Source organism: Vitis riparia, chromosome 10, assembly GCF_004353265.1.
Source record: "Vitis riparia cultivar Riparia Gloire de Montpellier isolate 1030 chromosome 10, EGFV_Vit.rip_1.0, whole genome shotgun sequence".
NCBI classification, from domain to species: Eukaryota; Viridiplantae; Streptophyta; class Magnoliopsida; order Vitales; family Vitaceae; genus Vitis; species Vitis riparia.
This window is the reverse complement of record NC_048440.1, coordinates 18,073,510-18,099,156: the sequence shown is the minus strand read 5'-3', so window position 1 is coordinate 18,099,156 and position 25,647 is coordinate 18,073,510. Positions and strand designations below refer to the sequence as shown.

At 37.8% G+C, this 25,647-nt stretch overlaps 3 protein-coding genes across 6 annotated transcripts in view; 2 read left to right on the top strand and 1 right to left on the bottom strand.

Annotated features, from left to right (window-relative positions):
* The window catches only part of LOC117923571 (protein MOR1), a 32,349-nt gene extending 19,201 nt beyond the window's left edge, over nucleotides 1-13,148 (top strand). Inside the window, exons 20-54 of one of the 4 annotated variants that reach the window (XM_034841919.1) lie at nucleotides 64-151; nucleotides 362-462; nucleotides 644-751; nucleotides 883-988; nucleotides 1,068-1,147; nucleotides 1,229-1,378; nucleotides 1,466-1,541; nucleotides 1,699-1,823; nucleotides 1,919-2,029; nucleotides 2,107-2,256; nucleotides 2,346-2,420; nucleotides 2,513-2,594; nucleotides 2,682-2,797; nucleotides 2,869-2,970; nucleotides 3,052-3,126; nucleotides 3,210-3,305; nucleotides 3,418-3,519; nucleotides 3,626-3,727; nucleotides 3,960-4,142; nucleotides 4,220-4,331; nucleotides 5,096-5,172; nucleotides 5,246-5,325; nucleotides 7,780-7,842; nucleotides 7,961-8,087; nucleotides 8,968-9,090; nucleotides 9,216-9,293; nucleotides 9,505-9,663; nucleotides 9,752-9,910; nucleotides 10,875-10,972; nucleotides 11,105-11,261; nucleotides 11,377-11,493; nucleotides 11,659-11,754; nucleotides 11,922-11,993; nucleotides 12,091-12,391; nucleotides 12,477-13,148. In XM_034841919.1, coding sequence (XP_034697810.1) covers nucleotides 64-151; nucleotides 362-462; nucleotides 644-751; nucleotides 883-988; nucleotides 1,068-1,147; nucleotides 1,229-1,378; nucleotides 1,466-1,541; nucleotides 1,699-1,823; nucleotides 1,919-2,029; nucleotides 2,107-2,256; nucleotides 2,346-2,420; nucleotides 2,513-2,594; nucleotides 2,682-2,797; nucleotides 2,869-2,970; nucleotides 3,052-3,126; nucleotides 3,210-3,305; nucleotides 3,418-3,519; nucleotides 3,626-3,727; nucleotides 3,960-4,142; nucleotides 4,220-4,331; nucleotides 5,096-5,172; nucleotides 5,246-5,325; nucleotides 7,780-7,842; nucleotides 7,961-8,087; nucleotides 8,968-9,090; nucleotides 9,216-9,293; nucleotides 9,505-9,663; nucleotides 9,752-9,910; nucleotides 10,875-10,972; nucleotides 11,105-11,261; nucleotides 11,377-11,493; nucleotides 11,659-11,754; nucleotides 11,922-11,993; nucleotides 12,091-12,391; nucleotides 12,477-12,757 — 4,128 coding nt within the window. In that variant the 3' untranslated portion in view covers nucleotides 12,758-13,148. Of the gene's footprint in view, nucleotides 1-63; nucleotides 152-361; nucleotides 463-643; nucleotides 752-882; nucleotides 989-1,067; nucleotides 1,148-1,228; nucleotides 1,379-1,465; nucleotides 1,542-1,698; nucleotides 1,824-1,918; nucleotides 2,030-2,106; nucleotides 2,257-2,345; nucleotides 2,421-2,512; nucleotides 2,595-2,681; nucleotides 2,798-2,868; nucleotides 2,971-3,051; nucleotides 3,127-3,209; nucleotides 3,306-3,417; nucleotides 3,520-3,625; nucleotides 3,728-3,959; nucleotides 4,143-4,219; nucleotides 4,332-5,095; nucleotides 5,173-5,245; nucleotides 5,326-7,779; nucleotides 7,843-7,960; nucleotides 8,088-8,967; nucleotides 9,091-9,215; nucleotides 9,294-9,504; nucleotides 9,664-9,751; nucleotides 9,911-10,874; nucleotides 10,973-11,104; nucleotides 11,262-11,376; nucleotides 11,494-11,658; nucleotides 11,755-11,921; nucleotides 11,994-12,090; nucleotides 12,392-12,463 lie in introns of all 4 variants that reach the window. The other 3 variants (XM_034841918.1, XM_034841920.1, XM_034841921.1) reach the window with 3 other exon arrangements.
* Nucleotides 13,149-13,874: 726 nt separating this feature from the next.
* LOC117923572 lies at nucleotides 13,875-16,055 on the top strand. Its single transcript, XM_034841923.1, has 4 exons — nucleotides 13,875-13,997; nucleotides 14,144-14,241; nucleotides 15,285-15,487; nucleotides 15,598-16,055. Exons 2-4 carry the CDS (start codon nucleotides 14,152-14,154, stop codon nucleotides 15,848-15,850), a joined length of 546 nt encoding a protein of 181 aa, XP_034697814.1. The 5' UTR covers nucleotides 13,875-13,997; nucleotides 14,144-14,151; the 3' UTR covers nucleotides 15,851-16,055.
* Nucleotides 16,056-20,408: 4,353 nt separating this feature from the next.
* LOC117922850 (dof zinc finger protein 4-like) lies at nucleotides 20,409-22,185 on the bottom strand. The gene has a single exon (XM_034841037.1). The coding sequence runs from the start codon at nucleotides 21,740-21,742 to the stop codon at nucleotides 20,855-20,857; it is 888 nt and encodes a 295-aa protein (XP_034696928.1). The 5' UTR covers nucleotides 21,743-22,185; the 3' UTR covers nucleotides 20,409-20,854.
* Between the last annotated feature and the right edge of the window lie 3,462 nt (nucleotides 22,186-25,647).

The window sequence follows — 25,647 nt, the reverse complement described above, 5'->3', positions numbered from 1 at the left end:
CTCTTTTATATAGATATTCGTTCTTATTTTTACGAAGCACCAACATTTTATTGAACAATGCAGGTCCAGCAGCAAGTTATTGAAGTTATTAATTACATTGCTTCTACTGCAGCAAAATTTCCAAAAAAATGTGTTGTACTTTGCCTTCATGGTAGGTATTCATCTTCTGAATTTGAAGCATTTTAGAATTATTATGGGAACTAATTCTGGAGTCAGGTTTGCTTGTTTTATCTGTGAGGGGAATTGGTGACAAGTTCTTTGTGAATTTGTAGTTTTCTTTCAGTTGGAGTGGTGCTTGTTAAGTTGTTGATTCTGGTATTATCTGATTTTTACATCTTTACTTCATGTGCATTGCTTACAGGTATAAGTGAACGTGTAGCAGATATCAAAACTCGTGCTCATGCCATGAAGTGCCTTACTACTTTTTCTGAAGCAGTGGGTCCTGAGTTCATTTTTGAAAGAGTAAGTCAAGTTTCTATCGGGCTTGAAGCTTCTGTTTCTCTATTTGGTTTGATATAAAAACTTACTTAGAATTAATATTTTTATATAGATTGTGTCTATACTGAAGCATAGATATCTATTGGCCATTGTTGTTTCAGTAATCTTGACTTGGTCAAATTTTTCTATGGATGCTTTTTTATAGCTTTACAAAATCGTGAAAGAGCACAAGAATCCGAAGGTCCTTAGTGAGGGCATCTTGTGGATGGTTTCAGCAGTTGAAGACTTTGGTGTTTCACATTTGAAACTAAAGGTGTTCCTAATTCTTTTCTTGTGTTGTTATGGCTATTCATGTTTGTTTCCATCTTTGGTAGGTGTTATCAATTCTTTACATCCTGATTACTTATTTGACAATTAAATGAGAAGCCGTTTTTATTCTCGCAGGATTTGATTGATTTCTGCAAAGATACTGGGCTGCAATCCAGTGCTGCTGCAACTAGAAATGCTACTATCAAGCTTATTGGTGCTTTACATAAGTTTGTTGGCCCAGGTGATTTGTCACTCTTATTTGTTGAAAGTTTTCCTGCTTTGATTTTATCTCAAGGTTCTAATACTTAATCTTTCTGCAGATATCAAAGGGTTTCTCACGGATGTCAAACCTGCCCTTCTTAGCGCACTTGATGCAGAGTATGAAAAAAACCCATATGAGGTATACCCAGTTGATGTTCCATGTTCTATATTTGATTGTTTGTTTTTTGTGGGTTATTTATTCTAGTATATCATCCTACAGGGTGCTTCTGCAGTTACAAAGAAAACTATAAGGGCTTCAGAATCCATGTCCTCCGTGTCTGCTGGTGGGTTAGATAGCCTGCCACGTGAGGATATTAGTGGAAAGATAACACCTGTTCTGCTAAAGAGCTTAGAGAGTCCTGACTGGAAGGTCTGGTTATAACATATTTTAGACCAGTTTGTTTTATGTTACTCATGCATTAGATTACCTTGACCACATTGTTCACTCATATCCCAGGTTCGTTTGGAATCAATTGAGACTGTAAATAAAATATTGGAAGAGTCCAATAAACGAATTCAACCAACTGGAACTGGTATGACGCCATTGTTTATTCTGTTTGTGCATTCAGAATATTTGTGGCTACTGCTATTTTGCTTTATGTCTATGCACTAAAATTCTATTTGGGTGGTTGTTCATTTTTCTTGTAAAGTTGTCTATATCTTGATCATAGCCTTCTATTTGGCTTTCAGTGGAATTGTTTGGTGCTCTTAGAGCGCGTTTATATGACAGCAACAAAAATCTAGTCATGGCTACTTTGACAACTGTTGGTGGTGTTGCTTCTGCAATGGGCCCAGCAGTTGAGAAGTCAAGCAAGGTTTGTTGGCTTCTCATGATATTTATTTAATCCTTTGTTGTGTTTTCATTATCCTTTAGAAACTTGAAGTTTATCATGGCATTGTTTTTTTGCAGGGCATTCTTTCTGATATTCTGAAATGCCTTGGTGACAATAAAAAGCATATGAGAGAATGCACATTGACTACTCTAGATGCTTGGCTTGCCGCTGTTCATCTTGACAAAATGGTAAGTGTTTATTACATTTTTATTTGTTGAGTTGTTATTTCTGTTTGCCATGATCATGATAATGCTGTCTTTTCTAGGTTCCTTATATTGCAGCAGCTTTAACAGATGCTAAACTTGGGGCAGAAGGCCGGAAGGATCTTTTTGACTGGTTATCAAAACAACTGTCTGGATTAAATGAATTTTCTGATGCTGGGAATCTGCTAAAACCAGCAGCATATGCTATGACGGTATTTGTTTAACTGTAGTTTTTGGGGGTACAATATCTGCAGCTGCTATTCTTTTCCTAAATTATGTGAATTTGTGGACCTGTTCTTAGGACAAATCGTCAGATGTTAGAAAGGCAGCAGAGGCTTGCTTTGCAGAAATTTTAAAAGTGTGTGGACAGGAAATAGTACGTGGGCTATGTCTTTTCTGGTGCCTTCTCTAATTTTCTTGAATCTAGTTTAGCACATAAACATTATCTTTGTATTATATTCCATACAGGTGTCCAAGAATTTGAGGGATCTACATGGGCCTGCTTTAGCTCTTGTTCTTGAACGACTAAAGCCATCTGGGCCGTTTCAAGGTGCTTTTGTTGTAGACTTGGCTGGCTTTGTTTTTTCCCTTCTCTTTGTTATGTTCTTTATTGCTAATCTACTTTGTTTTTTCCCAGATTCATTTGAATCAGCAAAAGCAATTTCAACAGGCCCAGCTTCTAGAAGCAGCTTGAAGGTTGGAAAATCTGTTTCCAATGGTATACCGAAGCATGGAACCAGAGCTCCATCCTCGGTATGTTTCACCTGCTCTAGTTTCTTTTTGAGACATAACATGAGATACTGATTGCTTGATGATTTTGAAAGAGAGCCATTTCTACAAAGGGCACGAGGCCAGATGCTCTCATATCTGCCCAAGATATTGCTGTGCAGTCACAGGCTCTGTTAAACATAAAGGATTCAAACAAGGTATCTTTAGATGATGTATATAACTTTGAAACTATATAAATTTTATTGATAGCAACTATAATTTGGTTGGCTAATGTGCAGGAGGATAGGGAAAGAATGGTTGTTCGCAGGTTTAAATTTGAAGAGCTGAGGATAGAACAGATTCAAGATCTTGAGGTTATATTTGCTGAATGTTCATGGTCTGATTTATGTTTTCCAAATTACATTTTTCAGATGCCAGAAATGTACCTTTTTTGCAGACTGATCTTATGAAGTATTTGAGAGAGGATTTGCAAAGGAGGCTTTTAAGTACAGATTTCAAGAAACAAGTTGATGGTCTTGAAATGCTACAAAAGGTGCTTTTGCTGTCGCATTTGTGATATATTCACGATTACATGGATTTGCTTTGCACATGTGAATCGTCTGTTACCTGTTTAATATGGACCTTCTTTTTTTAAAACTCCCCAGGCACTTCCGTCCATTGGAAAGGAAATAATTGAAATTCTAGATATACTTCTGAGATGGTTTGTTTTGCGGTTCTGTGAATCTAACACTACCTGTCTATTGAAGGTTAAGTATTCTCCCCCATTCATTGCTTTGTTTTTTTCCTTTTGGTCTATGAATTTGCTGATTTATCAAATGTGACTCATTCAGTTATTATGTTAAAAAAAAACAGGTGCTGGAATTTCTTCCTGAACTTTTTGGCACATTGAGAGATGAATCCTATGCTTTAACTGAATCGGAAGCTGCCATATTTCTTCCATGCTTGATCGAGAAGGTTCTTTTGTTTAAACTTTAATAATTTGATTTTTTGTTTACATTAGATTCAATTTCTTAAAACACTATGCAAAGATTACTGACTTTTGATAGTGTTGTATGTATGGTGCTGATTTTTTTTACTATTATTATCTAGCATGTTACATGTAGTTCTTCTTGTATGTCGATTTTTTCTATATGTAAGTAGCTGTGGGTTGGCAAAAACATGATGATTTTTGTTTATTGCACTGCAGTCTGGGCACAACATTGAGAAAGTACGAGAAAAAATGCGTGAACTGACAAAACAGATTTTTCACATATATTCTGCACAAAAAGCCTTTCCTTATATTTTGGAAGGTCTGCGTTCTAAGAACAATAGGACCCGGATAGAGAGTGTTGATCTTGTTGGATTCTTAATAGATCATCATGGTGCTGAGGTAACAATAGAGAACTTTTTCTTTGACTTTTTTGAGTTTTTGCAGGATACTGACCTGTTTTCAATTTGTTTCAACAGATTGGTGGACAATTAAAATCTTTGCAGGTGGTCGCAAGCTTGACAGCAGAGCGTGATGGTGAAATTAGGAAAGCTGCATTAAATACACTGGCTACAGGTTATAAGATTCTTGGTACGTTCTGATGTTAGAGGTCTTAGACTGAAAATGGAGATCCACTTATTAGGAAGATAGTTCTTTGTGTATACTGTATATAGGTAATTTCCCTTTTCTCCAATTTTAGGGGTTGGGGCATCTGGCTGGATTTCTAGGCACAAGTGTTGTGTTGCTGTTTGTCTTGCTTTCAGATTTGTTTATTCCTCAGATCTCAGGACAAGATGAATAAATTACTTAATGTACATTGGGATATACTTCCTGTTTATTGTTTTTGAAAACAGAAAATACTATTAACTTCTATATAAAACAGAAGAACTCTTGGAGTCTCTCATTGCAAATTTAATGGTATTTAAAAACCGATTAAACAAATTGAGGCATTAATTTTTTTTTTACTACCTCAAATGTCAAAGTTTTTGAAAATAATTTTTACATACATAAGCACGTCTATAATTTTTGTATAAGAGTTTTTACTTTTTCATTTTTGTTATTCTATATGCTGGGCCAAATTGGAATATGTAACTTAGAATGTCTAACTTGAGCTTAAGGCTACTCACAAAGAACTAGGAATTTCTTTTTCTTTTTTGAATGGACCTGTTTGGGATGTGTCTGACTGATAGGCATGTTGGACCCATATTCCAAAGGTTCCATGGCTATACCTTTACATGTCATGTTCTAGTGCATATGTGATGTAAGCAACTAGCATGTGGTTTATTTGTATTTTTATTTTTACTTTTAATCATTGCTCTTGGGCTGCTTTTGGCTAAATTTCTCCAACTGCTTAGGTGAGGACATATGGAGATATGTTGGGAAGCTAACAGATGCTCAGAAAAGCATGTTAGATGACAGATTTAAGTGGAAGGTTAGTAAATGTATTTGGACTTTGCTCTGTTCTGTTTCTTTCCATTCACTAATATAAATTTTTTCAGTGGAAGGCCCGGGAGATGGATAAACGGAAGGAAGGAAAGCCTGGTGAAGCTAGAGCCGCTTTAAGGCGTTCTGTTAGGGAAAATGGGTGTGTATCTGCTTTAATGCTTGCTGTGTACATTTTTTACTGTTCAATGATCAGTTTCATGTATTTACCGCTTCCATTTCCATCTTTCATATTTGTCCTAATGGTATATTCATTATGAATGCGAAATGAGCATAATGAGGTCTATCAACCATCTATTTTTTTTTTTCTTCTATTTGTCGTTGCTGCTTTAGGGTTCAATTTCACCACTGGTCCCTTTATAAGAAATTTAAATGAACACAATTAAAATAAAAACAATAACATCATTTGGATTTTCATTATCTTTTCTCTCCATGTAGGTTTTAATGCTTGATGTTTAGCTTGTGTATGCTATGTTTGTAATAGCTTATCTTGTTGAAAATAAGATTGATAAAAAGAGCAGTTAGCAGCTGTCCCTTGCATCATGTTACACTGTGATGGTTTCATTAATAAAGGGTGTCGAAACCATTTTGAAAATATTTTTTCTGGGGATGCTTTTGTTATTGGATGAAATTTGGCTACGTGGAAAAAACAGTATCTTTCTAAGGGGGGTCGTCTCACTCTCATTAAGAGCACCCTCTCAAATCTCCCCATCTATTTTATGTCGCTGTTTGTAATCCCAAGAAAAGTGAGACTCAGATTGGAGAAAATTCAAAGGGAGTTTTTGTGGGGAGATATGGAGGAGAGAAGGAAGATCCACTTGGTAAGATGGGCGGCTGTTTGCAAAGACAAGAGGTATGGAGGATTGGGGTTAAGGCATATGAAGGATTTCAATAAGGCTTTGCTCGGTAAATGGCTTTGGACATTCCATCTTGAGAGAGGGAGTTTTTGGAGGAAAGTCATTGTGGGTAAATTTGGAGAGAAGGAAGGGGGTTGGACCACTAGAGAGGTGAGAGAGTCTTATGGGATGGGCCTTTGGAAAGACATTAGAAAGGGTTGGGAGGATTTCTCTCTTAGAACTAGAATTCATATTGGTAATGGTAGAAGCACTAAATTTTGGTGGGACATTTGGGTAGGAGACTCTAAGCTGAAGGATATGTTCCCTCAGCTGTTCAGAATGGCAACAAACAATTCTGCTGCAGTGGCTGATCTTTGGGGGAGGCAAGGAGGGGGTGGTGGGGTTTGGGAGGTGCACTTTAGAAGATCCTTTCAAGATTGGGAATTGGAGGAGGTGAGTCGTTTTCTGGAATATATTTCTGCAGTAAAGGTTCAAGATGGGGAGGATTTCTTGGTTTGGAAGATTGAGAGGAGGGGAAAGTTTAGTGTTAAGTCTTATTATAGGTCTTTAAAGGGTGAGAATAGCCCTTTCTTTCCGGCCAAAGAGGTTTGGGGTTCACATGCCCCTTTGAGAACTCGTTTTTTACTTGGGAAGCAGTTTGGGGTAAAATTTCTACTATTGATATGTTGATGAGAAGGGGTTGGTCTATGGTTAATAGATGCAATCTGTGTAAAGAGAATGAGGAATCGGCGGACCATATCCTTATTCATTGTGACAAGACTAGGAAACTATGGAATTCAGTGTTGTCTTCTTTTGGGGTGATATGGGTATTCCCAGCTTCAGTGAGAAACTTGCTAGGCGAATGGAAAATCAAGGGTCTAGGGAAGAAAAGGAAAGCAGTGTGGAGATTAGCGCCTATTTGTCTCTTTTGGTGCATTTGGGGAGAGAGAAACCGAAGAACGTTCCAAGAGGAAGAAATGTCAGATACGAGTCTAAGGAACCTCTTTTTTCGGTCTCTTCTAGAGTGTTCTAAACCTTTTCTGGACTTAGACTATCTCTCCTTTCTGATTTTTTTGGGTGATGGGGTTGAAGTTTAGCTGTTTTCCTTTTTAGTCTGTGTTTGTTTTTGTGGCCTCGGGTTTGGCTTTCTTTGTATACTGTCTGTGTACATGGGGAGCGCCCCCTTTTAGGCGTGTTTTAATCATAAATTTTCTCTTTGTCTATCAAAAAAAAAAGTAAATGCAGAAAATGATTCTGGAAATATTATTGTACTTGCAGGATATGATGAATTAGCTTCTAATTTTATTTTTGTGATGAATGGTCCTTTTAGGCAAATGGAGTTGGTCTGCTGGTCTCTGTTTCATATGATGAAAATGTGCTATTGTAGGATACAAACACAACAATAATATTCGTTCATGTCTTACTTATTTTTGTAGGATGCGAACGTTAATATTATATTACCATGAATATTTGGTTAATTGTTTCATGCAGTTCTTCTGTAAGATGCAAAATGTGCTTGCAGTGTTATCTTGTCCCATTGTCCCTTTTTTTTTGTATCACCTTTTGACTCTTTGAAGTGACAAACCATCTTTCATATGATTGATTCTTTTTTGTCTAGGTGTTGATTGCAGAATATCTTGTGTTTGTTACCATTTTTGTTTGTCAGAAAGCTGTACACTTTCTTTCAAATCTTCAATAATGGATATCCATAAGTCCAAAGCAGCAGTTGTAAATAATGTGACATGTTATGTGATTTTTAGGTCTGAGATAGCAGAGCAAAGTGGAGATGTTGCCAGATCTATATCTGGCCCAATCTTCACAAGGTATTATGGATTTCTTTTTACATTTCAGTTTCAAAGTTTCCATGGTTATATTCCTGTGATGATTGTAAATATTGTTTCACCTGATGGTGTATATGATGTTAATGTGGTCTGGTTCTAGGGAGAACTATGCTCATCCTGAGTTTCACATGGAGAGACATTTAATGCCCCGTACACTTCCTAGTACAAACGGTCCTACAGATTGGAATGAAGCTCTGGATATCATTTCATTTGGATCACCTGAGCAGGTTTTCTACTGTCTTATCTTGATCTCTTTCATCGTCAATAAGCTTTTTACCTGTGGTACTAGGTCGCTGCTACCCTTAGTTTCTAATTAATTGTGACTTTTCAGTGCATCAATGTGTCAAGTTTAGATATCATTGATTTTCATATGTAGTCTTGGGCTTATTCTATAATACTTCTATATTATAGTTATACTGTGGACTGTGTAATTTTGGATGGTGTATTGTATACTTTTATATTATGGTTATACTGTGGAATGTGTAACTTTATTGTGAAAGACAAGTTGTTGGAAAAGGGAATCAACTCTTATGATGCAGTACAGGTCCTGGGCTGAAACTTGTAATGTGAAGAGGTTTGATGGCAAAACAGGTTGCCCATTTTCTCTTGCCACTGTTGCTTGCCCATGAATAAGAACTGTCAAAACATGCCTTCCAAACTGTGTTATGCAAGAAGGTGCTTCTTCCTTGGATTAGTACTGTCAAAACATGATTGTGAACGTTTTTTACGTTAAAAATGGTCATCAGTTCTTGAAATATGTTTTTGTTTTTCAAAGCTTGTTGAATAGCTTCAACATATAATTTATCACTCTTTGTGAATTACTTATTAATCCACTTTTTTTTTTGTTAAATGTTCATTTATGATACGGTTGGTTGGGCCTTGGATTTGGGGGCTAATTTTTTTTTGTTACTTTTTCCTCCAATTATCCTGGTTGACATGTGACCTGAGTTATACTCGTCTGGTTCACGATTGCTAATAAGTGTGATTTTACTTATTATTCTATAATTTGATATCCCCATATCTTAGCTTCATTTTTTTCCTCATCTGTTTTTTTCCCTTTTTAGTAGGAAGAGACTTTCTTATTCTGTAAATATTTTTGGGGTACAGTCTGTTGAAGGAATGAAAGTTGTGTGCCATGAGTTGGCACAGGCAACCAGTGATCCAGAGGGAAGTGCAATGGATGACATTTTGAAAGATGCGGATAGACTCGTTTCATGCTTAGCTAATAAGGTAACAAATACAGCTCCATGTATTGATCTCTCCTCTGCATGTGTTATGTGCCTATATTAGCTCCTAAATGGATTATAAAAATTATTTTCTCTAGAGAATTCATAGGAGTTTTCTTTTGGTAACAGGTAGCAAAAACCTTTGATTTCAGTCTTACAGGAGCTTCATCAAGGTCTTGTAAATATGTTCTGAACACACTTATGCAGGTAGATTACCATCCAATTTCTATGAGTAGTTTTGCTTTGTGCACTGGTTGGTTGCCAAAGAGACAAAAGGAGAAGAAAAATTGGATTTTTGAAAACATTTTAATCTTAAAAATAAATAAAAAAATAAAAAATCTGGATTCTTGACAACTGTACTGTGCATGAAGGAAATGTATTATGTCACAAAAACTTAACTACTTGGAGTTTTTTGCAGACATTTCAGAATAAAAAACTTGCTCATGCTGTCAAGGAGTCTACTCTTGACAGTCTTATCACTGAGCTTTTGCTTTGGCTTTTGGATGAAAGGGTTCCTCATATGGATGATGGCAGCCAACTTCTGAAAGCTCTGAATGTTTTGATGCTTAAGATCCTGGTTAAGTTCTACTTCAACATGTATAAATTTGTTGTATTTTCAGAGTATCTGTTCTCTCGCCATTCTGACTAGTGGCTTACAAATGCAGGATAATGCAGAACGAACAGCATCCTTTGTTGTCCTGATTAATCTCTTACGTCCCTTGGACGCCTCAAGATGGCCTTCTCCTGCTTCCAATGAGAATTTTACTGCTAGAAATCAGAAGTTTTCTGATTTGGTTGTCAAATGTCTAATCAAACTCACAAAAGTAATCTTTCATGCTTGGCACCTTGTTACATGTTTTTCAGTATATTTTCAACTTGTTTGTGGAGTGAAGTTTTATCATGCACACTTACAAATTGTCTTCAACCTCTGTGTGCTTGTTTGTGCATATGGAAATTGAATACTTGAATTTAAATGCTCTAAAAGCTTCTGAACTAGAGGAAAAAAGCTTCAATGAGCACTTAGTTGCCTCAGTTATCAGTAGCAATGACAGAAAGAAAGAACCATAGGTCACATTTGGTTGGCAGGAATCTGAGATGGTTGTTGCCATTCTGCAAGGATTCCTAGTGGTTCAAATGTTTTTGGGGCCTCTTCCCAAGGAGGTGAATCCAATCTTCTTCCTGGCATTCAATTGACAGTGGGTTTATCATTCCCACTAGTATTTCTCTAAAAGTGCTCTGGCCCAGCTCCCATAACTTCTTCTGAGATCATTATGAACCTAATATATGTAGCTTTCGATGAGGATTCCAATTCTATGTACCCCAAATCTTGTGCATTAAAAACCCTGGGATTGGAAATGCCCATTTATTTATCTTGATTTCCAGTTCCAAATTCTAATTCCCTATCTTTGTTTAGATTCCAAACAAAGCCTTGACTAACTAGTGGTTGGGTAAATTGTCTGCTCCTGACTCAGATTCGGACTCTGGAAGAACTATATTAAATGCATTATATGACATAAGCCAAATTGCTAAAACTTGGAACTTATTCCTGATTCATGAGAATCTGTTTTTACAATTGTGCCACTAATATTCTATAGAACTATGACATCAGCAAATCACACTTGTTTCCCTTGGTCTGTAAACATTTGCAGAAGTCAGCTCTTGGAATGGGTGTTGGTTGTTTGTAAATTTCAACTTGTTTGAATTATGGTTGAACATTAATATGTCATTCTCTTGGTATGGGTTTTTGTGCTATGATCAATCTCATAGATCAGCTTACACATGGTGCAGGTTCTTCAAAGTACTATATTTGATGTTGACCTTGACCGCATCCTTCAAAGTATACATGTATACCTGCAAGAATTGGGAATGGAAGAAATCAGAAGAAGGTATCCCTTGTGTAATCATGTTCCGAAAAATTTCAGGATTTTTCTTTGTTTTTTAGGCAATGCAGTTGATTTTTATCATTAGTTGCTTAATGTTCTTCTTTTGGCTGTTACAATGAAATGAACTACCATAAGAGCTGGAGCTGATGACAAACCATTACGCATGGTTAAAACTGTTCTACATGAACTTGTTAAGCTTCGCGGAACTGCAATAAAGGGTCACCTTTCTATGGTTCCTATAGACATGGAACCCCAGCCAATTATCCTTGCCTATATTGACCTTAATCTTCAGGTATTAATTGAGTTCAAGTATTTACTTAAATACCTGTTTTATTCTTTCTGGACATCAAATTATTTTTCTTTCTTATTTTTTTCCTTTTTTTCTTTCTCCAAACCTTAATCTTCAGACTTTGGCTGCGGCAAGAATGTTGACCCCATCTGGGCCAGTTGGCCAAACTCACTGGGGTGATTCAGGTGCCAACAATCCATCACCTGCTACACATTCTGCAGATGCCCAGTTGAAGGTACTATAATGTTTTTATTTTCTTCATTTATTGTTTTGAAGATCATATTTGAGGTTGTCCATGGGTGTTATGTTTTGCTTTCAATTTCTTTAGTGGTGTGTATATTCAATCTCATTTTCTCCTGTTGCTTGACAATGATTCTCTTGTTTTTATTTCAACTTGCAGCAAGAACTTGCTGCTATATTCAAGAAAATTGGTGACAAGCAAACATGCACTATTGGTTTATATGAACTATACCGTATTACTCAACTGTACCCCAAGGTAAACTATAAATTGCATGGTATATGTTTAAAAGAAGTTTAAGTAGTGAATAGCATGAGGTTTGGTTGAGCTTGGGCCAAAGATTGCTAACACAATGATCTCTTAATTAGATCTATCTTCCTGTCTACTGTATTTGCCAGAAAGTTAATTTGTCATTTCTATTTCAGGTTGATATATTTGCGCAGCTCCAAAATGCTAGTGAGGCGTTTCGGACTTATATCAGGGATGGGTTAGCCCAGGTCTGCATTTAGAATATCCAAATTGAAAATTCCAGGATTACAATGGGTACATTTTAACAAGCAGTTTCTTTTCTTTTCCTCCTTTTTGTTGTTGCAGATGGAGAAAAATGCAGCAGCTGGAAGGACACCATCGAGCTTGCCCATGTCGACACCTCCCCCTTCTTCTCTAAGCCTTTCTTCCCCCAAATTTGCACCACTATCTCCTTTACATACAAATTCCTTAAATGATTCAAAATCTTTAAATGTGAAAGCAGAACCAACAAACTTTAATTTACCACCATCGTATGGTGAAGATGACAGGGCCTTAAATGCCCTTCCTTCAAGAGGTCTGACATCTGATCACCCAGAGTTTCGGCAGCATTTGGGCGACCAAAGGAATGAAAGATTTCCCTCCGGAGGTAATTTTGGTTGCCACCCATATTAGTTCATTTGTTTTTCCCTGTTTTGCTTTGTTGAAAAACCCCTGATAGGAAGATGATGTAGCAAGTGCAGTAACCAGCGGAACATTAGATGCTATTAGGGAGAGGATGAAGAGCATCCAGTTAGCAACAGCTGGTGGGAACCATGATTCTGGAAACAGGCCACTTATGTACGTGAATGGCGGTTTGAGCCATGGGATCGCTAGTCAACTTACTCATGCATCAGATCGTGCTGTTGCAGAGAATCCTGTGCAGGGTGGGGTTCTTCCCATGGATGAGAAAGCATTATCTGGGCTTCAAGCACGGATGGAGAGGCTAAAGAGTGGGACAATTGAACCTCTGTAGGAAGATAATGGAGAGCAGCAACTCCTTGAGCATCTGAGTATCACCCGTCCTGAGGAGCTAATCTTGTAAATGAAAGAGGAGCAGGGGTCCGTATTAAGAGAATTTTCCAGTATAGATACTGTGCATTCATTGTACAATGGAACGTGGTATGGAAGTTTGTATTATCTCAATGCTGCGGCAGAGTTTTGGGGAAGTAGGTGTAGTTCTGCAATGTGGTTCATTATGTAATGCATGTGTGCCCCAAGAATATGGCGTTTGTATAGTCTAGTACAAGCCTACCTTTTTTATATTTTTTTGTTTCTTTCTCTTTGATTAATCTTTTACTTTCATTGGCTCTAATTTAATCTGAGTGTACACCGGTTTTCTCTTAAGGTGTTTAAATATTTGTTTAGATTCTCTCTTTTGGGTATTCATATATGTTGCTAGAGAGATCACGTTTTGTGAGTCTTGGCGGAACGGGTTTCTTTCTCAGACGTCTCTTGTGCAGTCTTTTTAAGCCTGTCGTTTTCAATTGACTCCCTTTTGTTTGGGTAGGAAAGTACGTGGTGTGACATGCATCAGCTTATTGCTTATGGCGGTGGGCATTCAATGAGAAAGCCTCTTTGGGAGAGGTGGGGAGGGTGGAATAGTAGAGTGAAGCATTATAAAACAAGGTGATGACACTCCCGTCCATAGGCCAAGTAATGAGTTATTATGTTTTAAGCTGCTAAAAATTGATGCTTATTTCTTATATTTACCTCTTCAATGCTAGTCACTTGACGCTTTTCAATAAAAGTTACACGCCATGCCTGAACAAGAACAAGCAAATCTTAAAAAACTATTAAACTGGTTTAATTGCTGAACAAGAAAGTCTTGCTAAGTGTCGCTCACACTTCGTATCTATACATTTAATTAGGAATGTTTGATTTGGATTTTGGACAAAGTCCCCGAATCAACAGGTCAAAGGGGCGGCTTGACTTCTAAAGACTCCAGCACGCACGATTGAGAAATGAAGACCGTTGATTTCAAAACAAGCGTTGCAGGCAAAGGGAGGCGACTGAGTGGGTGCTCCACTGCATCTCTTCTCTGCAGCAGTGCATCTCACGTGGCCACTAGTGAAAGTGGAAGTTACCTGCACGCAACCAAGCATTTAATATATGCGTCCGCTGCTGCTACTTCTTCTTTATCGAAACTCCGAAGAGAGGGAAGACAGAGAATCATACCACCCTAGGCTACCCACAAGCGCGGCGCGTGTGCTTCTGTGAGTGGCTACTCTTACATTTATTTATTTGTTATAAATTTTGGGTTATGAGTAAAATGAAATCGGATGCATTAAAGCTGTGTCAAGCATAAAGAGAGGTGTGGTGTTTGATTCATTTGGTGTTCCTAACGCTTTTGGAGGTGCAGTTGTTTCCATGGCTTCAACGCTCCTTCTGGTGATTGTGCTCGTGCTTGATCTCATTGCTTTTGCGCTTGCTGTTGCTGCTGAGCAGAGGAGGAATACTGTTTGTCTTCTCTCACTTTCTCCTACTTCATTTTTTTTTCTTCCCTTTACGGACTGTTTTGCCTTGTATTTGCTCTGGGGTTTTAGACGTTGGGTGGCTGGTTGAGGTTTGGGATAGTCCTATCCGGTTTAATTCTGTCCTTGTTTGTTAATTTTCTGTGGAAAACATTTGGGAAGAAGGAAAGAAATTAGACTTTTTTAGGAGTGGGCTTTTCGATTTCCTGAGCTGAGTTCTTCATCTTTTCTTTTCTATGCTTTCCCCGGCGATCCAACAATAGGGTCAAGGAAAATTAGGGGAAGAATTTTTGTTCATACAATTTCCTAATTGGGTTTGTGATTTCTTCAAAAAATAGCCTTAAGAGCATATTGGGTTAGAACCCTTGACTTTGTATCCTAAGTCCATGGCTTCTTTATCTTAGATAGTTGTATAATTTTACAAGTTGTGATGTCGATTTCGTCAAATTTTTACTTTGAAAATAAAGATAATTAGATGATACGAAGAAAAGAAACAACCTCCAGCATCTCCCTCAAGAACATCGGTCGGAAACTGTCTAAAGAAAATTTTCCATTTCAAGATAATTTAAGACAAACTGTTGTTGAAGAAACACTGCGTGATCTGACCTGTGATGGGCAATAAATTGTTTTATTGAGAAGGTACATGGTTATTTTGGTTTCTTCACTATTGGGAAATGAAGGAAAAGAAACCAGAAGTTTTAAAATACTATGGTTTGTGTTGTTTTTGTATATGAACCTTTTGAAGAAAAACCTAACCTCAATGAGGTGGAATAATTGCACTAGGCAGAGTTGAGTGGAGGTTTTTGTTTCAGATATCTACATTTTTAGGGGCTGTTTCAGGGCTATTGAATGTTCTCGTATTTTTAAGCAATATGAAGAAAGGATCACAAGAGTTTCTCCTTTTTAAGTGCCTTGGATGGTGCAAGAGCACCCATCTTAGCTGTGGATGTAAGCCATTGCTGAAGCACTCGAATTCTGATGTGTTCTTTTAGGAGCAGGCCCAACTCATATTGCCATTTTCTCTTACAGGCCAATATCCGCAAAGATACTAGTGATCGTAACTATTGTCACTATGACTCAGACATTGCGACCGGCTTGGGTGTGGGTGCATTGCTATTCCTTTTGGGTAGTCAACTGCTTATAATGGTGGCAAGTCGATGCTTGTGCTGTGGAAGGGCTCTGAAACCTGGTCGCTCTAGGGCATGTGCAATTGCTCTATTCATCACCTGCTGGTATTTGCCTAACCCCAATTCTTAAAATGATGAATTGGGTGTTTCTCAAATAAACTTGATCTTCTTTTTGCTAACTTAAAACTTATTTTTATTTTGCCTTCATATTTCAGGGTGACATTTTTTATAGCTGAGGTATGCTTGCTGGCGGGTTCTGTGAGGAATGCCTACCATACCAAGTATGCCTTGTCACAGGATCTTTCTTCTTGTGAGACCTTGAGAAAGGGAGTCTTTGGGGCAGGGGCTGCCTTTATCGTCTTTACTGGCATACTCTCTGAGCTTTATTATGTTAGCTATTCCAATGCTAATGATGGTCAGGCTCCATACAACAAGGACACTGGTGTGAGGATGGGAACCTACAACTGAAGCCATCTGTGGTGCATGACATTACCTTTTACCTGTTGATTTAATATAACTATGGACAAGTAGAGAGTAACAGTTCGTGTGGTTTGAGTATACATCTATTGTACATTATATTGTTTAATTGCTGGAGGATCTATATTGAATTTAAACATCTTCCATATGTCTGTTTAGTTGGTTTCTTTCTCAAGCTTGGATTGTCCTTCCATTACATCTTTCTACCAGCCCAAAGTTGGCAAGTGAATCTGTAATTGTTCGTTTTTAAGAGGTATGCTGCTTTTAGGAAATTCAGAAAAAAAAAAAAAAAAAATCTGGTTGTTCATATTTTATTCATTTCTTATAATTTATGCGATTGCTTATTATTGCTATAATTAAATAGTAGTAACACCTACCATTTTGAAGGATATATTTATTTTTGATTTATCACCTCCCTAGGTTCTTTGTTGTCAAGTGATTTCTTGCACCAAAACTTTGGGAGGATTTAGAAGATTACCAGTGGGCTCTCACCAAAACTTTGGAAGGCATGGAATACTTGAATAGCAAGTGTTTCTTAACAGCATAAAATACCATAGAATTCCTGCTCTCTAGGTTACTACATCATCAACATAACAATTGTTGGAAAGTGTCCCGAATTCTTAATAAGTAAAGATTCTTTTTTGTATAAAATATTTTTAAAGTTGATATATTAATATATTATTGTAATATTAGATTCTCTTATAAAATAAGGAAAATCAGGAGGAATATCTTTATAAATATTCTAGGTCATGAGACGAAGGTGAATTATTATGTTAGGAAGAATGGAAGATACCTAGTGTAGTGAGAAGGGTTATGGTTTAGGTTGTGGAAACAAGTTGTGGGGAAACATGAGATGTTTTAAAAACCCAATGATTATATCTGGTTCTTTCATTTGTAATAGTGTATTGGAATGATTCTCCATCATCTGTGGATGTAAGTATGATTGGTCGAATCACGTTAAAACTTTATGTAGATTATTTTATCTTTTATGTTTTTAAACGAACAAGCTTTGTATTAAAGCTTCCACTGACACAACAACAATCTTTCTGCATCTTGAAATTGAGTACTGCCCATGTTTCTGCGAATTGAGAAATAGGTTTTTGTTTAGAAACTGTCATTATCTAGTCTCTGCTAAGTATTAGAAGCTACGGTTTGGGCATGGTACGAGAAGGAGACTTCCATGCAGTGGAAGAAGTGAATCAAAATCCTATATTAGGACAAGGAAACAAGTAATGGGGCCTGTCTTGTGATGTTCGGACAATTGCCACATAATTGAAGCTGGTTTTCTTTTGTCAATAGTCTTCCAAAGCTCAAGCAATCATTTTCAATAGACAAAATGCATGCCACATATACACTCACTCAGTATACAGGATTACACCTAGACGCACTTGGGATATGCATTACCAGGGAAAGAATCATATTTTTTTTTGTGGCTTGGGATTGATCCCCAAAGAAAGTTGTTGCCCAGCCAAAATCTGGTGTTTTATTTTCATTCTTGTCGTCGAAGATTGAATTTCTTGCTTTCTAATTTCTTTGAATGATTCTTAGCAGAGTACTTGGTCTATGCTTCCTATGATGTCAAAACCATTTTCGCTATCTAGTAATCCTAGCCTGTTTTGGTAGGATTCTGCATTTTATGACGACTGAATTCAAACAGAATAAACTGAGGAAATTTTTTATGAGCTCACATGGAGACGATTATTATGTAATTTTGGAATTATTCCATCTTGTTCTGAAGTTGCAGAGACATTTCCACTGCTCTTTCAAGTCTGTGGGAAGGCCTGCCCTGCAATAATCAACCAAAGATGGTTGCTAGTACACATACTTCTGATGGTTTTGAAGCTTATTACCCCAGGAGAGGACAAGTTTTTAACAATCGAAACTTAGCGCCCTTAGAGCTTGTTTGTTTGGATCTGCTTTTAAAAAATAGTTTTTGATTCTTAAAAAAGAGTTGTTTTTAAAAATAATTTTTATCTTTTAAGAATAAAAAATAAGAAACATATCTCTTATTAAAAAAAAATAAAAACCAATTTTTTGTTCTTAAAAATATAAAAGGGGATAATATATTTTGGTTGTTTTACTTATTTTATGACACTTGTTATAAAAAAAAATAATTATATACTGGAGAATAATTAAAAAATATGACATTACCATATAGATTATTTTTATAAAAAAAAAATAAACATGCAAAGCAAGTTTGGTTTTACAAAATATTACAAACAATTTTTAAAAATAAAATTCTCAAAAGCCAGGAAAGGCCCGAAGTGAATCATCCCAAGAATCAGTAAAACTTCATAGGGTTCATAGGGTCTTGTTATCTAGGTGTAGGCTGCATCGATTATCCCAACCCATTCAGGTGGGTAGGTAGATAATACCTAGGGATGCGAGACAAAGCCTATCCCCCTCGACCTTGACCTTTTGAGGGGTTTTAGAATTGTTTTGGCCAAAGGTTTTAAAATTGTTTCGAGAAACATTTATCAAATAGAGTCTTGTTTTTCAAACTAAAAAACGAGTTTGATATTTTTTATTTATTTAGAAAATAGCATTTTGAGAAAATTTCCGAAAATATGCTAGTTTTCAAAAACATATTTTAATCGTTTCAATTGTGTTCACTTATTTTCTAGGTTATTTTAAAATTAAGAATAAAATATTATAAATAAAAATTACATTTAAGAAATATTTGAAAACAGAGAAAACACTTCAAAAAGAAATTAGAAATTTGTTTTTTACTACTGTTTTTGAGTACCTTCTCTCCTCTTCTCGGATACCAGGCAACCAGCAGCACCCCTGAACTTTTCCCCTGCTGATAACTCTCTCTGACTCTGCAATCTGAAGGCCAATGCTTCCTGTCCTGAAGTTTCCTTACCATATTGGAACACGTATTGGTGGCCTTGCCATTCGATTTGAGCTTTGGTCTCCATGACTACAACCAAACCACACGCTAATCCACCCCCACTCATCCACATCTTTCTGCTGTCTTGTTGATCAGACAATCATATTTGATGTTACACATCACTGATGACCTCCTACATAGATGAAAATTAATCTTTTCTGATCAGGGAAAAACTTTTAAGCATCTTTTGGATTGATTTTCAGAGTGGGATCCCGATTTAGGTTACCTTGTAGGTGGTATTTATCACTTAATAACTACTCCAACCGCCTAGGTTTTTAGGAAGCCTACTTACTGAGTTCTTGACTTTGCTGGATCGTCCCGACAACTGAAAAGGATATGATCAGTTGGACGGTTACCGACCATGGCTTGAAGTCAAGTTCATCATCATTCCAGAGCTGAAAATAGAATGCCAATCAATCCCACGGTTTCACTTTTAATCTGTTCCAAATAGGTGTGTCTTGGAACTTGGTTACCCAAGAGCAAGGCAAATAGTTTCTGTTCCCATTTTAGTCACCCCAATACCCATCAAATCCTAGTACCAACTCAACCGCCATGTTTCATTTTGGAAAGGGCATCAGTCTCTGCCCATTAAAATTGAACATCCCAATTATCAAGATTGATCCCAGAATGGTTGCAAAATTGCAATGGCATCCAACTCATTCCAAATGGCTTAACTGATTGATATGGAAAAGGCTGCTTTTGATGGTCCAGAATCGAACCAAGGCACGGATTTGCCGGACCATTTTGCAGCTGGTATAAGTCTTCATGAGCCACCCAAGGAGCATAATGTTTCGGCAGTCACATGGATTGGTTGGGGAATGGAATCAATGGATTCTCTCCAACAATTTGAAGTGCTTGAATTGTCCTTCAATATCTATTGCAAATATTGAGTTTGTGCAGAACTGTTTGTGATGTGGGATTAGCTGACTTAGTCTCATACCAGATACCACATTCAAACTCACGGAAATTTAAGATTTCACTTGATGGGATTTCAATTGGGAAAATGCCTCATCCAGATGAAGGAACCGCTAAATCATAATTTTCCTGACAAGAGAGAATAAGAAAAAAAATATTGGAATATGTTACTTGCAAATTTATTGTTCAGTTTCTGCTCATCCTGTTTAACTGCACTGCATCCAACCCAACACCTCTCACCAAAGTTGACCACTTCATGGAACTGGAACTCCATCACTCCTCTGCCAGGGACTAGCACATTGTGTGTTGGGTTTTGGTGGGTTTTTTTTTTTTTTTTCAATTGAGAAACCATGGCATTAAGTATCTGTACCTTCAATAAAAAGGAGGGAAATTACTTAAAACATCAACCCTGATGAAACGGTGAGGTTCCGTTGCCAGCTCTACCCATGAAGTGTAGGAAACAAGAGAAAGTACAGAATACACAAGCTGTTGAATGGTGGCCCCAGCATGCACATGTTCGGTAGAACCAGAATGAGAGGCGGAGAGAGGACCACCTTGGAACAAAGATTTTAGTGCTTAAATTAAGGGGTTTCACAGAATTACAGGTACAAAGACTTAAGGAAAAAAAAAAATCATAAAACTGGTTACAAACCAGAGGCTGTCAAAGACTGGAAGGGACGGAGAGTTTAATTCTGAGCAAGTGGTTCTATTCTGTCTGTGGTTTATAAGCAAACAAATCCATGTAAAATTAATTGGTATCCAAATATCATGTGCATATCCACAAGAATCTTCCATCACATCTAGTCATCCACCCCAGCTGGAGGAGACCCCATCTCTCAGGTATCCCTTTCTCACTCCCACCAATTCTATCAAAATCTATGGTGGACGATCCTAACCTACCTTACAAATATTCTTCAATCAGTGAAGAAGAGAGTGAAGAGAGAGAGAAAGAGAGTACAAATTAATGAACACCTTAGCCTGAAGCCGAAACTAAAAAGGACAGCTTCTAACAGCCTATGTCTCACAATAACAGTTATAGGCAAAGAGATCAGTTATGGAAATTATCAATGAAAACAAAACTACATGTACTGGACTAGGACAGTAGAAAATGAGACGAACCTTCATCAAACACAAACACCCAATTCACAGAGATTGCTATAGACAATCCTAATAACATTAAATTTGCTTTATGGTTTCATCTCAGAATCATCCCATGGTATGTTGAGGTCAGTGGACACAAATGTATCTATGTCATCCCAACTCCAGTAGTTGGTTGTGTCCACCACGCTACTTGCTGCTGGCATTTGCCATGGCTGAGTGATGGTTCCGCTTGTGCTGGGCATGAAGCAGGCCGTGGTTGATCCATCCTTTGCTTCGGCTTCTCCAGTGTAATTGTAGACATTTGAGGGCTGAAAAGAGCTTGGAATCGAAGAAGGATTGGTGTCAAAAGAGCTCAAGCTTCGAAAGGGGAAGTGTAGGTTTTGATTTGGAGGTAGAGATGGAATTGAAGCCATAGACATCCCATTGCTGCTGCCGATTGAATTCTGTTGCATCACAGAAAGTGGTGAACGAATCAAGGCCTGATAGAGAATATCTGAGAGACTACTCTTCTCATGATCACCGAGTGCAAGACTGCTCTTCCGCTGTTGCTGGGTTTGAATTCCCATGTTGATATTACTCCTATTGGTGATACTGCTAGTGGTGGGGGTGGCCGGGGAGGAGGTCACGGTGGGGCTGGCCGCCGCAGCGGTTGCAGTGGCAGACGTCTTGGGCCTCTTATTCTTGCGGCCACCACCAACAGGAACGTTGCGGAGAGTTCCTCCTTTCGTCCAGTGCCTCTTGCAAGATTTGCAGAAATGCCGGGGCTGTGACTTGTTGTAATTATTGAAATAACAAAACTTGGTGTTTGTGGAATCACACCTCGGACACTTCAATGGCTCCAACTGCTGCTGCTGCTGTTGCTGCTGCTGCCTCCTCATCATAGGAGGCTTGTGCAGCTCCAAACTACCACCCTGCAACAAGGTCTGACCCCAGTCAATCCCATCTCCAGAAACTTGTTTCGAACTCAAAACCATCTCTTGTTATTCTACCCAGACAAGATCAAGAACAGGTCTTCCAAAAACCAACAAGATGCGGCGACTACTCGACGAGATCAGTTGAAGAAACAAACAGCGAATTCTAGCCTTTGGATCGGGGCGCAAGAAGAGAGATGAATCTGAAGAACATCAAGAGTGTGAGATTGTTTCTTTTAAGCCAAACAGTGCCTTGCCCTGGAGAAAATGCAAAGAAATGGCTAGGAAGCTGATGAGAAGTGAGCATGTCTAGAGAATTTCTATCTTTTATCTACCTATATCTACGCCTATCTCGCAAATCTACCTGTGAAAGGAATAATAATAATGGTAAAAAGAGAATCGAAAATCAAAAAATACAGAATGCCTCGTATGGCTTGATTGATTTGTGTGTGGGGGGCAACTCTCTATTATTATGCAGCTCTGGTTCCTTTCCAATAATACCAATGCCTTCCCTTCCACACATGCAATTTTATAGAGGGAATTACTTAGCCCCGAAGGTGAAGGCAGTAAGAGCAACACGTGGATCGCCCACCACCGTCGACAGTGCCTTGTACATTTTTTAGGTAGAAAGAAATGACGTTGATCTTCATGCTGCATACTATATAGTTTATGGCAAAGACAAGCTAAAGATGTGAAAGCCTATACCTGGGGGGCCATGGTCTCATCTATACGTCTTTTATTGATCCATCATGTGTTACTTTGAGAGATCAAGACTCAAGTAGAGGGAGTTGGCATCACGTGATCCCTCGTGGGTTGCTACCATTTTAACTCATTAGAGATTGTCATGATACTCTGGGGCCTGCCTACATTTGATACTAGTAATTAACAAGTTATTACAAGTAGAGGGAGTGTTTCTGCTCAATCCACATCCATTAACGTTTGTCCAATTTCTACTCAGATTAAGCAATTTGATCTTGTTTCTTGCAGCTCTACTGCATAAAACTCCATTGCTTTTTAGCAATCGAAAGAAAATTATATGGGGGTATGGAATAAAATAGATGGAGAGAATTCTTTGTACAAGTTGGGTAATGTGGGGCAATTAGGACGGCGTGTGCCACGTGCATATAATTAAGACTGGACCGTCGGCTTTTTTAGTGTAATCTTTAGGAAGTGCGGATGGAAATCAAACTTGGTAGGTTGGTTAGGTAGAGTTAATTTTTCTATTTTTTTTTTTTTCCATATAGTCTACAAGACAAAAGGGAATGTCTGGTGCACAACTTAGGAAACAACTTTACTAGTTGAGCTTGATAATCAAATAATCAAATATTAATTTTAAAATGATGGTCTAATCAGTCCACCTGAAGACATAATCCATCTTCCCACTAGTAGGTCCTTCATGAACCATTCTCCTTGACTACTTAGCAACATTCAGAAACTATTCGCTCTAAGTCGTGGGCGCCAACTTCTGGTGCAGGCTCTTCTTGTTTCAGCTGGGAAAGAAGCAGCCCTTAGTTTAGTACCAAATATAGTCATTAAATTAATGAGGGGACTGTTGTAAAAGAAGCTGTCGGGAGGCGCCGGATGGCAGGACCACAACAGCAATTGATGGTTACAGCTTGGGACAGGGATTCGGTGCTTAGGTAGGTGCAGCTTGTTTAATCATTCAACTCAATTAGATACAGACCGATTTGGAAATTAAATAACATGTTACCAGAATTGTTAATCAGAATTCAGGTACTATGATCATCCCCACAAATATTGAAGCATGAATTGATGAAATTTTCTGGAAGTTTCCAAAGAAAATGTGTTCCTGGAAATATTAAGACTAAACTAGCTGGTTCATATTCATTTTCTGTACCTTTGGATTGTGCATTTTTGTTTGCCATTTTTCATCTTGATCCCAATTTTAGGTGAAGTTCCCCCAAAGTGAGAAAATACTTGGAAAATAAGGTGGAGACGTTTTTGTTGTTTAAGCTGGACAAGAGACAAGTGATAGGCGATAAATGCAGGGCTATAAAACACTCAAGTCATGATAAGTTGTATGGATCATGAACATTCAATTTGTGTACTTCTTTTAGACCATTTTCCTTGTCATTTTTCATAGTTTTCCATGGCTCCAAACCAGTTACATGAAATATTTAGAAATGAACGTTTTCATCTTTTCGCTCCTAAACTTCTTTGCCAGTTTCCCCTTTAGCCCCTACGGAACAATACTAAAGACAAAACAACAAAACAGAGGTGGTCACGTGAAAATCTCAACTCACTGCAAGGAACAATGAATCAATTCCATATGCCTCCTTGTAAGAATGACTAGCAGCCACTCATGATGAGGTTTCATCTGTCTGAGTCTATTAATACGCTTACCTCCGAGTACCATGTGGGGCAGATGATTGTTCTATTCTTGTTTTTATTTTCAAACACAGAAGAATTTGATCCACATTTGATGCATATAGAGCTTGACATGAGTTGTCAATTTTGGGGACCTTTGGGACAACAAGAAACTACCCAACTCATTTCTAATCTTGTCCAAAACACCCATCCAAACTAACCAAAAATCTGCACTCTAAGGCCAATCCTACCTATTCCCCTGACATCGATTCCTCAAAGCTTACCTATTTATTAAACCGTTCGATTTTTTACCACTTCTAGCCAAAAAAAAAAAAAAAAGTGACCCCAGTACCTAATGCTCTCCATATAAACATCCACTGAAAAAAAAACACATATGGGGATGCCAAGCTCTTGCTGAAGCAGTACATAAAGTATATATGAAATGGTCTAAGTCCTCCCACTTGTGGTGGTAGGGCCATTAGATTGGTATTAAGATACATGTCTGCAAAGGAGGGTCTAGCCAGGGGGAGTAAGGAAGAAGCAAGGAATATTAATTAAAGTGAGTCAAGCTGCATACAGTCGTGGCAAAAAGATACATATGGTGGCCAGCACAAATACACAAAACTGCTTGTTATTTCTTCACAATAGAATAAAATCAAATGTAGCTAGTAGTCTTACAGTTGGCTTGACAGCCACAATTGTACCTCATGATCAATCTGAATATATATGGAGGTTTATCCATGGATGTGCCATGAAGTGGTCCTACCTTCAACTATATGATTCGGGCTCGTGCTTTTTATTAAAATCAACAATGATGATGGAGCTTGCGGGCATTAGTGATTCCTATATGACTCCGCATCATTTTCATATTTAATGGAAAATCTCGTGTGTCGCCACACTACATGTCACGTTTTGTAGAAATATTTTTCTCTTATCATGCATCAATCTTATCTAAGTGTTTTTATCCTTTTTGTGCATGTACCACGTTGGATGCCATGCCCGCCCGTGTTATATAATGGAAGATGCTGTCATCATAGTGAGATCACACGCTATGTAGGGTGGTTGAGCAAGTCTATAGTCTAGAAATCACAGCTCCCTTTATGACCATGTTGGATTCTTGGAACCTCCCAAGATAAAGATAAGGGTAATCAGAAATGAAAGAACATATCAATCAATCAACACCATTTTTCCTTTCTAATTCTATCTCCTGTACTCACTTTCCATATTTTTATTTATTTTTCTCTCTTGTATTTCTCTCGATTCTTCAGGGGTTGGGTTAAAGTAAGGGAGAAATGCAAACCAAACAAAAGCCTATCTATCTTGTGAGATTAGGTGGACAAGTTGTACAACTGAAGAATTAAGAATTATGAAAACATGAATCTGACTGAGTGGGGACGATACCTTACTAAAAGCAGTGTAAAATTATTGACCAGAACATGATCAGTACATATGCCTTTGCAGTAGAGGAAATAGAGATCACCTGACCATATATAGGGGCTTTTACCAGGAAAATCCAGACACCCACATGGCGCATGCACACGAACACATTTCTTAATGGCGAAGAAGCTATCTGAACTACAATAATATAGTTGGGTTATCAAGGATGATGACGATGATCCACTTTAGAATCTTTTTAACTT

Excerpts from the sequence above, each read along its gene's own strand:
- LOC117923572 (XM_034841923.1), top strand. The coding sequence starts at position 14,152 with ATGGCTTCAACGCTCCTTCTGGTGATTGTGCTCGTGCTTGATCTCATT. Across the intron at positions 14,242-15,284 it reads CTGAGCAGAGGAGGAATACT|GCCAATATCCGCAAAGATAC; the intron begins GTTTGTCTTCTC and ends TTTCTCTTACAG. Across the intron at positions 15,488-15,597 it reads GCTCTATTCATCACCTGCTG|GGTGACATTTTTTATAGCTG; the intron begins GTATTTGCCTAA and ends TTCATATTTCAG.
- LOC117922850 (XM_034841037.1), bottom strand. The coding sequence starts at position 21,742 with ATGGTTTTGAGTTCGAAACAAGTTTCTGGAGATGGGATTGACTGGGGT.